General features: G+C 41.1%; 1 protein-coding gene across 3 annotated transcripts in view; it reads left to right on the top strand.

Moving 5' to 3' along the window:
* The window catches only part of ctnnd2a (catenin (cadherin-associated protein), delta 2a), a 192,047-nt gene that overhangs the window by 132,603 nt on the left and 45,177 nt on the right, over positions 1-14,267 (top strand). For all 3 annotated transcript variants that reach the window (XM_035619639.2, XM_035619638.2, XM_035619637.2), the window contains exons 13-14: positions 3,044-3,176; positions 9,558-9,771. In XM_035619639.2, the coding sequence (XP_035475532.2) occupies positions 3,044-3,176; positions 9,558-9,771 (347 nt within the window). The remainder of the gene's footprint in view (positions 1-3,043; positions 3,177-9,557; positions 9,772-14,267) is intronic.

Here is a 14,267-nt window from a genome sequence, read left to right as displayed (position 1 = left end):
ACAGATTCAGCTGACTACACCTGCAGAAACTGTAACAGAAACCGCCTCCGGAGACTTGGGATGCTCCGTCACGGCAGGTTCTGCAACTCCACCACAAACTAATCCTTGGCTCATACTCCATTGTCTTGTGAGTCAGAAGGAAGCCGACAGGTTTAATTAGCCTAAGATGGATAATAATCCTGATATTGCAGATAACCGTGAGATTGCAGAACCCCCCCTTGGTCAAAGAGCTGTGTGTGTATTTAGTGTGAACCCTACAGGTTTTTTTTTGGCAGTGCCTCTTTGATCAGTACTCCCTTTTATGGCATGTGTTCCTCTCTATTTGCACCCCACTGTTCCACAGTGTTGGCTTGTTGCCTGGCAGTGCATCTGCCAGGGCTGTAGCTCTCATTAGTACCTGTGTTGACATGACTGGCATCTCATGTGAGGATTGTTTTCCTGTTTCTCAAACCATTTTTCTCTCGCCCAATGTGCCCACGGTTTCCTTCGAATGCTTTGGTTATTTCCTCGCCTCTCCCCCGTCATTGTCATTCTCCCTCTGTGTTTCATTCCGTCTCCCTCTTTCTCTCTCCTGCTCTGTTCCCCCTTCTCTCTCTCTCTCTCTCTCTCTCTTCCTGTACCAGGGGGTTTTAATTAATGGCGAGCCATGATGCTTATCTTATCAGCAGATCACTCTGCTTTCTATTAACGACACTGGCAGAGCTGGGAGGCTGCAGGGGATGGATGGCGCACACACACTCACTCATGATGAAACTCACACATACACAATAATGCACATTCACACATTATCAGATACATACCATTCACAGACTTCATAAGTCCAAATGTTTGTTCCCTAATTCAAAAAGACCCAGAAATGAAGTCACAGAACCAGGCCCTTGAAATGAAGTCACAGAACCAGGCCCTTGAAGAAGTGAGAAATGCCAGACCAGAATCTGAATGCTAGATGTAAGATTTGCTAATTTGCTATCATTCTTTGCTCTCTGAAATGAGTCTGGCCTATGCTCTTTTCCCCTCTTGAGCAGGGTCACTCGCTGAGGAGACCACACTAAACTTATTTGGTGGCCACCGATGCACTCTTGTTTGTTTGTTTGTTTTTCACATTATTTTTCCGGGCCTCACTTTTTCGGTCCTCAGGCCCTGGGGTCCTGAAGACACTCTGACACAAACTCGCGCACAGGCACAGAGGCAACTGCGTCCGGACAAACACGCATCATGATCCTATCTTAATCTTGCCTCACACTCACACACTTACATATACACAAAAACAAACTGCCCTGATGGTATCTGGCTGTGTGACTTAGGGAGCCTTGTTTGAGGGTCTCTCCTCTTAAATCCCCTAAATGCCTTGGGAATTCCTCCCTCCTCCTCCCTCTATCTATCTCTCCTTTGCCTCCCCACTTCACGGTCCTGCGTTATGGCTGAATGAACACTTGTCATTTGGCAGATAAAGAGCCGTCCACGCTGGAGCTTGCTTTATCTTTGAGAGCCATGTTTACTCCCTGAGAATGCATTGCTTTTCACAGATGTTTCATAGACCGTATTTGCTGGATCTGACAGAGATCAGAATGTCGTGTTAAGGCTTCATTTTCTGCTGCAAAAACTTTAGACACACACACACACACACACACACACACACACACACACACACACAGAGTCATCAACCACATCAATTTTAACTCCCGGGACAGGTCAGTTGTCCCATATTTACCATATTTCCATGTTTGGTGCGGTTGAACTAGGACGCAAAATAAATTGCCATTTTAATGAGGGCTTGATGGGAATCGAAACAAGCCGCATTTAGGCAAGCGGCAGTGAGCATGATGGCAGAAAGAACAGAATCAATCTTCAAACACCACAATCGATGGAGGACGCAAATTTCAGCGTTTTTCTCCAGATGACAAAGTTGACAGTTTACTGAAAATGCACTGAGAGAGAAAGTAACAGTTTACAGAGTGGTTATTGGAGAAAATATTACAGTAGAGTGTGGAAACACGCACACAAACACACACACCACAGTCATCCGCGCTGTCTCACACACTCATAATTTTCTCATTGGCGGAACGTAGGAAAACAATTATCAAGAGGATAATACAATAAAGGAGACTATTTCTCAGGTATGGCCAAGGGACCAAACATTTATTTCACTTTGTCCAGCGTGCTCATGGGAGTGTAAACGCCTGCAAGTAGAAAGTATAGAACATAACTCACTCTTGTCAAACTGCTGACAGCGTGCAGGCAGTTACTTCAAACTTTTGAACCCCTTTTCTAAGTTTACTCAGAACTATATCTTGACTCATGTTCATTTGTTGTTGTTGTCAAATAACTTGCTCTCCTTCCTCTAAATAAGCTGATGCCCTTCAACATGGTGTTCTCTAGGATCCTCATTTTTTCCAACCACTTATTCCTTCAAAGTTAGTTCTTTTTGCACTGCAATTTGCATTTCACATAAAATCACATATTCCCAAAATAGTGTGATCTGTTCCTCTTTGGATCTCCTTTTGTTATATTTAACCCTTTATGACAACACCATATCTGGCTTTGAAGAGTTGAAATGCTTTGGAAGCATGACTGTGTCGTTCTTCAAGGAAAACCCAACTGCTCAGTAATTTCCAAATACTGCTGAATGTTTCCCCATCTCTTATAATAATGTTCATGGATGCCATATGCTTAACCTGCTGCCTTTATCTTCACTTGCTCTTATTTCCTGTTCCTGTGATCAGTGGAAATGACAATGTTTTGGCAAAATGACTATTCAGAGTGTGATTTGCATCATTTCTGTCCCAAGCATCATAGCTTGTAAAGCTCTCTCCGCCGAAAAAGAGAACAACGTTTTTGAGCTTTTGACATTTAAATCTCTCTTTCATTCACACTGTCAGTCTATCCGTCTGTCTTTGTGTATATTGTCTATGTAAGTGAATGTTTGCATATCTGTTCCTCTCAGTATGTTGGGAAGAGAGTCTGCGAATTCATTGGACTACTTTAAGGCGATCTCCCATGTTTCAGTCAGGAGGAATAAGTGTCTATGTCTGTCTCTCTGCAGAGAATTTGGGTGGAGAGATCCAGAGCTGCCAGAGGTGATCCAGATGTTACAGCACCAGTTCCCATCGGTGCAGTCCAATGCAGCAGCCTACCTACAGCATCTCTGCTTTGGAGACAACAAGATCAAAGCTGAGGTGTGTGCGCACGCGTGCGTGTGAGTGCGTGTGAGTGCCAGGCCGGCGTGACAGGTACACAGAGAGGGCAGGTGTTGAACCAAGGCCTTCCTGCCTGCAGAGAACTGCCCGCCCTTTGCAGGTTGTGTAAACTACCAGTGTTATGAAGTTCTACCTGCCTACAGAGGAATGTAAAAAAATGTCATGGCTGTTTTGATGGTCCGATGCAGGAGTTCCCCTCGTGCTGCCAATGGCCAGTTGGACTGTGACAGATAGGTCAATCTGTCTGTAAGAGACAGAGAGAGTTCTGCACAATGAAACAACATCTTCAATGTTTGTGTGGTTCATTATGAAACTGTGGTTGGACAAATTAGACTATGGCGGGCCGCCTCACTTTAGGTAATTAATGGGAAACACTGGCATGGCCTCAGCAGGATGAAGCTTGCCACAATCTCCATCCATAAGCTTATAATGAGTTGTATCTGGCAATAACGTGCAATTAGTCCTTAAGTCATGAGATTGTCTCTCAAAGCAATTTTGGAGGGAAGCCCCTTTGGAACTCTCTAATAAAACCTTTAACACGGCTAACAGCACGTTAAAACAATGGCAGTGGCACGTGTACTGTATACTGTAGATGCAGTCTCTTCCAGACCCCTTAATACACAAAGTCTTTTATTATTTCTTATGCCCATGTAACTTGGGGGGACCAGGCTTTCTCTATTGCAACCCCACAGTATAGAACTCTCTGCCTATTGAACTGAGACACACTAAGTCTTTAATTTCTTTTTAATCTCTTCTTCGAACTTCTTTTCTCTTTGATTTTATAACACTTTTATAACATTAAGAAAAGTGCATATTACATACTTGTCTCACAAACACACACTGCACACCCCTCCCAACCCATTATTACCCTCAGAATCTATTAACTTGTACATGCAGGTGAGGACAAATAATTTGATCGGTAGATAGCTGCAACTGTCACATTGCTAAAATGCTCATTCACACACAAATGCAAAGAAACACACAAGCACATTGTGCACTCATATGCAAATGCGATCCTAAAAGCTCAATATCCAAAAATTGACTGAAAAAAAAAACTGGCTTCTAATGCAAGCAATCAAACATGTAAACTTGAAGACAATGCTAGTTTCCATTCACAATAACCCACTAACCCACCCACACAAACACATATTATAAAAAAATACAATCACTCTTGCACACAAAAACATCACACTTCATTCCACTCCCACTCCCTCATCCACGCTGCTCTGAAAGAACCCTAAGTATCCATGTCTTTGGTAATGGTGGTAATTATTGCATGAATGGAGGTGTCCAACAATGGAGAAAGAGCGACCGTGCATTGACAGTAGATGCTTTGGCCTGCTTTCATCAGTCTGTCTGATTGTCTCGCTCAGGACCCCGGGCGTTGATAAACACTATTTACACAAATTAAACCGGGAATAGATATCAACCAGCCAAAATGTGACGCTCCACATCACATCAAATAAAACGAGGCATTCGCATGCATAAATCTACATGCACCCACCGCCACATGTCTACGCAATGACAAAGCTGAGCCTGTGCATTGCGGTGCAATGAGACACACACAAATGATACCATCGACCATTTTCCTTCAATAGTATTTGATGAAAAATAAAGTAGACAGATGATCACTAAGCCAGATACAGAAAATTAGTTTGTTTAAAGAGCCTTCAGGATATTGTGAAACTCCTAGTGGGAGTAATGATGTTTTTGTTTTGATGAATAAGAATATGATTTATATTAGCCCTGTTCCCCTTGGACCCAACCACTGCACCACTAACTGTTACCTATAATGTTAAGGTCTTTATTTTATCAACGATATTATATATTAGCTCTGTTCCCCTTCTCTTCAAAGATATTACCCTTTCTTTTTTGAGTTTTGAAGTTCAATTGCACCCTTTTTTGATATTATGTTTGATCATTCTAAAAGGCCCTAACACAGATGTGTGTATGTCATCATCGTTATGATGAATCACCTCTCCGAAACATCTTGACTGTCAGTGAGGTCACCTGGAAGGCAGGCTAATATAAGTCACTATTGAACTCCCACACTGTATTTTCTTTAAATGTGATTTCTCCAAGGATTGAGCTGTGGGCGAAAAGAAGTGAAGAGACAGAAAAGTACGTTCAGTCACATTAGTGATGCATTTTGGGTAGCAGACTTGTCCATATGCTAACCCTAACCTGAGAGGAGAGGAACATGCTCTCTGACTCTTCTCCCTTTCTTTCTCACCTCATATATTGATGAATGCCTCTTGCACTTTATATATGATAGTAATTACCATAATTTCTCCCCCTCACTCTTTAAAAATAGTTTTTTTCAATGTTTTTCATCTCACTGCAGACCTGCTTAATTATACAGTGCAGTGTAAATACAGAAATCTTCTGGGTACTAGAGACTGAATCAAATTGTATTGTGCTCATAATTAAGGCACATTCTCGCTGTTTCCAGACAGCCAATGAGGTAAAGTCAATACAGCAAACAATGTGGCTTTAGATTGTCAGACCGTGAACTGTGCAAACTAAATCTGTGAATATCTGTTCAACAGACATCAGCATGACAGATGAAAAAGAAGCAGCAATGATAACAAGTACTGCAATAGCATTGCATGCTTCTGTCCCTTTTTACACAGTGCATATCATATGAACAATTTTCCACTCTGATCAGAGTGTTGAAGGATGAGCATTTTCTTTGCATGATATACTGAATAGTTAACCAGTGTCTACTAAAATTGAGAAAATGCTTTCATTGCTTTTTTTTTTACACAAGCAGGCTATTTGACACAAGCTATTTTAAGAAGAGAAAAAGCTCTTTCTTCAGTGATGTCTTTTTTGAGTCACTTAATCAAAACACCTTGTGGTTTTCCTTCCCTTAGGATAACCTGTAGAGAATAAGCCTTGTGCCTGGTTTGTTCTCTTTGGTTCAGTGGTCTAAAGTGCCGAACGTTTGTGGGTTCATTGTAATCTATCATCCTTTACTGTAACTCCCCATAATCTGACGTCAAACAACTATAAATACTGTTCAAAGTGGGTCCACACTGGTTTCCATGGTCTGGTTTGTACCAAACTTCTGGGGACCACTCACACACATGCAAACTCATACATTGGGATTATTAAACTCTATTTCTATCCCCTGCTGTGAACAGTGGTGGTTTGTGGGTATTTTTTTTTGTGTTGCCTTACTCTTCAAACAACAGATTAAAGCCCCTGGTGTAATTGTCATGGTGAATTCTCACCAGCTGTGAATCTTACAGTTGACTCTGCTGCAAAGTTAGCAGTGTCCCTCCCTCAGAAGATCATATTTGGTGACCACAGGTTAATGCCATGTTTGGCCCAGTTAAGAATGCTCCAGAGGGGAATGTTAGCCTCGGGCAATGAAGGCGTTTTGCCCAAGGTTGAAAGTCTGGAAAATGCAGTTAACACTTGTCTAAGTGACAGGTAAAAATGAAAGCCCATTCATGTTTGTGTGCCTGCCTGAGTGTGTACATGCATGAAAGGTTGAAAGGTGTGACACAGCTTCACTCTGTCTCCTCACTCACATGCAAGCAATTTACTGTCCGCTGCATCTTGCTGATCAGTGTCGACGTTCCATATGTGGTGACTCATACACACTTTTTAGGCTTCACGTGCCACCATCTCAGGTACATGTCACCCATGAACCTCGCTGCCGGCTTTCACGCTGACAGCACCTCTGATTCCCACAATCCCATCTGTCAACGCTACTAACTGTTACCACGGCAATACTGTCGCTATGGGTTACCAATAGCAGTGGCCTTTGCGGAACGGCGGGGGAGACGAAGACAAATCAATCTGCGCTTCTAATCTTCTTTACATGGAACGGAGGGATTGGCGCAGGGTTATTGGCGAACCTTGCAGGTAGCTCAGACGCAATACAAAGTAATAGCGCAATGGCTTTTTAGAGAATAACAGATTAACCATGACATGAGCATAAAAGAGGGATTGGCAAGGGAGAAGGTAGGAGGAGTAGAGGAAGGAGGAGAGGAGCAGAGATGAGGTCTGGGGGGCATAAGAGGGACATCAAATCAGGTTGAGCAATGGAGCAAGGTTAGTTGCCATTCATTGCATCCAGTAATCCATTTTAATTGAGAGATAAGCAAAGTCATTTTGCTTGATACAACTCACTGTGTCATCAAACACCTTCACCCTGTCCCTGCCCTCCATCACTTTGTCATGGTTTCCCCTTCTCCTTTCACCCTTTTCACACTCATTCTTTTTCTATGGTCGAAAAATTAAAAACGGTTGGGTTAGTTTTGTATTAGTATAGTATTTGTAAGTATTACGTAAAACATTATAGCGTGAAAAACTATTTGTTTATGTACCTTCAATGAAGATTTAAAATTTTTTTGCTTTTAAATGTATCATAATCATATAATTAACACGTTTATGTTTGCCACATATTTAGTCACATAATAATGTTAATAAGCATTATATAATAATTTGTAAGGGCCACATTACGGATATTTTAAGGATAACTTAAACAAAGATTTATTTGGAGTGAAACTAAACCGAATTATTTTCTGGTAATGTTCCAGGTCTGGAGGAGAACATATGGACAAATAAAAGCGGCGTTGCAGAAGCCTGATTATGCAGTTAACTGTGGAAAAACATTTTTTTTTTTACCAAGTTATGTGGCTGAGTAACTCTGCCTTTTGCAGTACTCCAGAGATTAAATAAGTATGGAGGCATTAAAGACAGCCTCTATCTCTCTCCCTGTTTCTCACAAACACACACACACACACACACACACGCCCTATTCGTGTTCCCACTAGTCTTCTGGTGATCACAGCAGCTTGTTTCTGGTGATTAGTACTACACCCCTGTCGACTGGACTAAACACAGGCTGCTCTAAGCTCTTTGGACCCCTAAGGCTGATTAAGATCCCTGCAGTGGAGAAGCAACCTGGGAGGGTTCAAAAAGCACCAGCATAGGGAGAAGGCAATGTGTATGGCACCGTGAGCGGAAGGCAATGTGTCTAATGCTAAAGGAGTAAGGCAGAATCTGTAATAGAGTGCCCGCATTGTGATCCCTGCTGGGCCACTATTCCTGACTTCTCTTGTCTTCTTCCAGAATCAGGACCAACTCATAACGTTTCACTGATGGTCTTGTTTGATTGTCAAATGCAGCAACACAAACACAAGGAAAAGGGAGAAGCTGCAGAGTTAGAGGTTAGAGTGAAACCTCCACTTGTGGCCACTTTTCATAACTCCCTCATTTAATTTTCCCACGCCAGCTCTTTGTTGACAGGCATACAGGTTTAAAACAAGCCAAAGTAAGTAAAAAAAAAAGATATTCTTTCAGCCCGCTGAGTCATTTTGAATGTTCTGGGTAGTCATACCACTCACGTAAGATTTGAATGAGTTGTCTTATCTGGTTGAACCTGATAATCAGACTGTAAAGCCGCTCAAATTGCAACCGTTCCATTCATATTTGACTCACTGAAGAAATCAGCGAGACACAAAAGGTGTGAAAGTCAGGTTAGTAGATTCCTGTGTTTCTTGCTATGTGACAAAAAAGCTGAAAGATCATTTCTGATTTCCAGTTACCTTACATTTATTTATTCACATCATACACCTCTATATTCCAACAAGTCATCCTGAAGAACCATGTGGTCATTTTCCATTCTCCTGAAATACCATCTCTACAGCAACAAGGGTACCAGACCTTTGTCATCATGCATCTTAAATAGGAAGACAAACTCTCCTATTAACAGGTCATGCACAGTTTGAATCAAATATAACCTGCGCTAAAACTGTGATCTAAAACTGTGACTACAAGCACATTAAAACATTTAAACAATGCCAAATTAATGGGTGCATTTAATTTTCGTTTTATTATTTTATACATGAAAGTTTCCAGTATGCTGGAATCTAGATTTAAAGTTTCATGCTTGAACCTTATCATTTCCACGTCCTTTGTAAATATCACATTACCATGTAGTTCTGCCTCTTACCATTTTTTTTCCTTGTCAGTAAGCAGAAGCCAGACATTTTAGTGGGGTTAATTGGTTAGACAATAATGGTGTGTATTTTTATTGATGCTCAAATGAGGAAACATGGACAAGAGAGCCTAAAACATGAGCACATATTATAAGCAGAGCTGGTGTCACTGTTCTTTTCCTTTCCTCATCAGTGTAATTAAGTGTCATTTTGTGAAATTACAATCATTAGCTGTGCTGCAATATGTTTAATGAGCACTCATCTGCCTGTAAATCTGATAGGTAGGTCACACACATTCATACAGGACACACAAAGTACCTGTACCTGCATTGACAATCATTTTTGGGGGGAATCTATTTAATCATTTACACATTTATTTTTGTATTGCTACATTTATCCTCAGATCCGTAGACAGGGAGGCATTCAGCTGCTGGTGGACCTGCTGGACCACAGGATGAGCGAGGTTCACCGCAGTGCCTGCGGAGCCCTGAGGAACCTGGTGTACGGCAAAGCCAACGACGAGAACAAAGTAGCTCTGAAGAACTGCGGGGGGATTCCTGCACTGGTCCGCCTGCTGAGAAAGACTGGCGACGTGGAAATCAGAGAGCTGGTCACAGGTACACAATCTGGCATTTACATCAGGGTGTGAGCTGCAGTTATCAGTATAACTCTGCTTCTAAGGCCTCAGTAGAGTTGATAATGGTGTATTTATGTGAACATGAATGTGTTGATGTGAATGTGTGGATAGATTTTTTTCACCATATTTGAATTGTCTAGATTCAGTAAATTCAAATGATTTAATTCTCTGTTACCCAATTGTTATTTTAGCAGAGGGATTTAATTTTGTCATGTGTCCTCTCTATTCATTTTTCTTAAAACGCATTACGAGTTTGTCAATGGATTTTCCTTGCATGTTTTTTTCTTTCTCACCAGTGATGTGTTTAGCTATTGCTGGTCAATCTTGTTTTAAACTTGAGTGTATGAGCAGTAAAGGTTACCCAGTGCTTTTGAGACACATACAGCACAAATACACACTCATATGTGCAGTACACATTCTGGTGATAATACACACACCCATCTCTGTAAGCAAGAGATGTATTTGTAAAAGTGCTTCCCACAATATTCAACAAGTGGCCCTTTGGTGTCTCAAACAAGCGAAGAGATAACGTATGTAATCTCAGTGTGCAGCTAATTATTTTTTTCCAACGCTGGTTCTACACATATATATATATATATATATATATATATATATATATATATATATATATATATATATATATATATATATATATACAGGTTTTCTGTGTGGTGCTTTTGTATCACCATTGTTTTTCTTTCTCTCTGTGCTCATGCAAAAGCACTTTTTGTTGCACCAGGTTTGTCCTGAGATAAGAGAGATGTGTGCAAGCTCTCACAAGAGGACTGGACATCTCCAAAGATAACTTACAAGTGCGCTCATTCACCCATGCGCACATAGATACTGGTTGAAGAAAGCACCATCTCCAGGCGCATCCATATAGGTCACCCATTCCTCGGAGGAGACAGGAACCTGGGGGATCGCGACAATCTCAGCTCAGCAAGTCTCTCCCTTTACAAACCTGGATACTGATGATATTGAGAACGGAAGGCAGGATGAGTTATATTTTCCAGAAGTTGAAAATATAACTTCTTCTTTTCCCTGTTATTGACACCAATACAACAGGCTAGGGGAAATACAGCACGAAAAGAGATAGACAATTAGAGACGCGTGGGTGGTTGGAGAAGGAAGGACTGTTGAGCAGAAACGGGAAAGATGGATGGAAGTTAGCTGTTACGTTCCAGAAAAAGGCTTTTGATATTGTAGATAATGAATTATAATTGGAAGAAAAGAAAGTGGGGGAAAGAGGTACGACAGAACAGCAAATGGGAGAATCTGTCTAATTACCTGGAAGTGTGGAAACTGACTAAATGAATATAGGAAGGGAAAATAATAAGGAAGTAGGAAGAGCAATCCAGCTGATGTTATTTCACCAAACTATTCCCACCATCCTCTGTGTACAGACTCCTGCTGCTCTATAAAACAAAAGTATTTTTACTAAAGACACAGATGAAATCAAAATTCACAGAGAGAGAGCATTTGGTGTTGAGGCTAGACATCACGATGACATTCACCACAGTCGCCACACACCTATGGGGAAGAGCCTGGCACCTACAGGTCTCAACAACAGTACTGGAGAGACAAAGAGATTCAAAGCCTGGAGATGGTGTGCGTGCCTGCGTGCCTGCGTGTGAGTGAGACACATTTTCACATGACAAATGTGAAAATCTGTTCTAATGCAGCTGAGCTGGCCTTTCGTGAGTAAGTAGATTAGCAAATGAATTAAATGCACTGCAAGCCATATTTTTGCTGCATCATATTTTGAGGCATTGCTTTTGTTAGGTTTATTCATCTCACACACACACGCACACGCACACACACACACACACACACTCCTCTTCTCTCACCCTTTTCCTTCATTCTTCCCGTCCTTGCCTCTCTGTCTGGCTCTCCCCTGCTGCTGGCACAGTGAATCAGTGTTACGCATGACTGTACAGTTGTCTGTTTACACTTCTACTTAGCATTAAACTCTACATTTCAATTGCTTTCATGTCAGCACAACGATATTCTAAAGTCTGTCCTCATTTGCATCGTGGCAAACAAATTCCAACACTGCTGGTGTTGGAATTTGTTTGCATTAGAAATATGCTTCAAATGCTTTGTCAAAAATAGAATAGGAGAGAAGGAGTAAGTGGGAAAAAACATTGTATTTCATCCATTGTTCATCATGCATTGACCACTAACACCGTTCAGTCCATCCATGATGTTTTTATTACATTTGTCCAAGAGTGTTTGTGAATCAGATCGTGTCTATTGTTTTGACATGGGTACAGTGTCAAGCACAGATTTTAAAATTAACTTTGCAATAAACGCTGTAATTGATAAAGTACCAATACCTAGACACACAGTGTATATGTTCACTGTAGGTCATTGTTTACAGGTTGAATCTGGAGGGAGCTCTGCAAAACAGACATGAGACAGAATAAAGACAAGTCACCAAATACCAAACATGTTCATCATCACATCAAGTCTGACAGCACCAAGCTTGATACAAAAAAGATTTTAGTCTAAAAAAGAAAAATAAAGATTTGAAAAAGCAAGAAATATTACAGGGAAGCATTGTCCTTTCCACTGACATACGTAGCCTGAGTGCTGAAGTGAACCAAAATGTGTCATTACTGGATGATTCTCTGTAAATGTATCATTTCCTTTCTTCATGTCAATATTGCAATTACCACAACACTGTCTTTAAAAAGTGTTAACTAGTGCTTGACAAAGGCATTGGATCTATTGCTCTGCCAAATTTCATGCCAGTCTAGGCTTGACCTTCATTACTAATTGGTGGCTGAATGATTTGAAAGCAGGCTAATCGCAGTTGGTGACCGCCCAGTATTATTAGGAGCAGTGGTGCATACTCAAATGACATCGATAGAAACAATCCTCAACTGCTTGACTCCACCAAAAGTGTTTGTGCTAGAGTCATAACAAACCACCCTCCTCATTATTGTCTTTGTTGTCAAGTGTTTTTAGTATTATTTCTAATTAAAAATCTGTTTAGATCTGGGGATATATGTTTGGTGGAGTTTTTTTTAATTTATTTTTAATTTATTTTTTTGTTGACCGGAAAAAAACATCCCTAAACAATTTTATCTCCCAGTCAGTTCTGAAGTTTAAATTTAGACAAGCTTTATTGGCTTCCTTGGTCCCAGAGTGAGGTAGATAGGAAGAAGTCAAAGCTTTCGGGCCTGTCAGTCAAAGTGTAGTCGATGCAGAGGCTTTGTGTGTCAATAGAAGATGCTATCCTTACTCGTGGGCTCACCTTGAGGCAGTGGACCATGGTATAACCCCGCTGAAAGTCTTGTGATGGAAATATGACTAGTTGTTCAGCTTCTATGGTCTTTGACTGATATTTGCATTGATGTGGTGTCACTGTAGCTTGCACAGCGGTTTTAGAATGTGAACTGAGACTTCATAAAAGCATAAAGAGAAAATGTACTGTTTATGTACACGCAAGTACTTTTCTGCTTCCGCAAGCTCTACTGCAACTAGAAAATTAATTACGTTGCTTTCACTAACTTCACTGCTTTTTTGACGTAGAAATCCAAATCTGTGTCCGATGTATGACTGTGTCTGACAGTATTTGCCAAAGCCACTTGAAGTCAAAGTTCATAACATTCTCTCAAAAGTTCTTGAGGATATATTCCAGTGGGCAAAATAAGAGACTGTACCTTCCCCAGGATGACTTTTTTTCTTTCTTTTTTTTGCCACAACTATGTTATAAAATTGTGTCCTGCAGAAATGTCACTGCAGCCTTTTTCACTGTAGGGAAACCCTTATGGGATTGAAACCCTCAGTAAAGGCAGTGACACTTTACCCACAATACACGACTTCACCTGCTGTTGATGAATGTTTTCCACAGACTCACTGCAGCGAGAGAAGTTATATGGCCCAAGGGTGAATTCAGAAATTGTTAACATACAGTCACAAAGAATGTCATCCAGAATCCGTTTTTCTCGAGTGATTTCTCATTCACAGGCTTTTTGTTGACACTTTGGCTGTGTAATTTGTCATCTTTGGCCTTACTCATCACCAGGTTTTGACCCAACGGCTAACTAATTTACATTGCTCCGCACAGATGAAAGCAGTTTAATAAAACATCGCCACTTGAGGCCTAACAGGCCTCACTCTCCCCTTACAAGTCATACTCTCATTTATTCATGAATTCATGCAATCATCTCCCCAATCCTCCAAACCACACAGCTCCTAGGAAACTGTCTGTCAAGCATCTGAGGGGAACTAGTCAGTGGAGGGAGAGGCAGAGATCGAGACAAAGAGAGAAAGGCAGAAAATATAGACACACACACACACACACACACACACACACACACAGACACACAGACACAAACACGAGTATGATGTCATTGTCTGCTGGTCACCTGACATTATTCCCATGAGGACACTGGGTTTATTGAAGCGTTACAGATCTATGTGTGTGTTTCTAGAGCAGGTAGGTGTGTGTACCAGCCTTGAATATGG

This window comes from Scophthalmus maximus, chromosome 21 (assembly GCF_022379125.1).
Source record: "Scophthalmus maximus strain ysfricsl-2021 chromosome 21, ASM2237912v1, whole genome shotgun sequence".
NCBI classification, from domain to species: domain Eukaryota; kingdom Metazoa; phylum Chordata; class Actinopteri; order Pleuronectiformes; family Scophthalmidae; genus Scophthalmus; species Scophthalmus maximus.
This window is presented reverse-complemented; position numbering and strand designations above follow the sequence as displayed.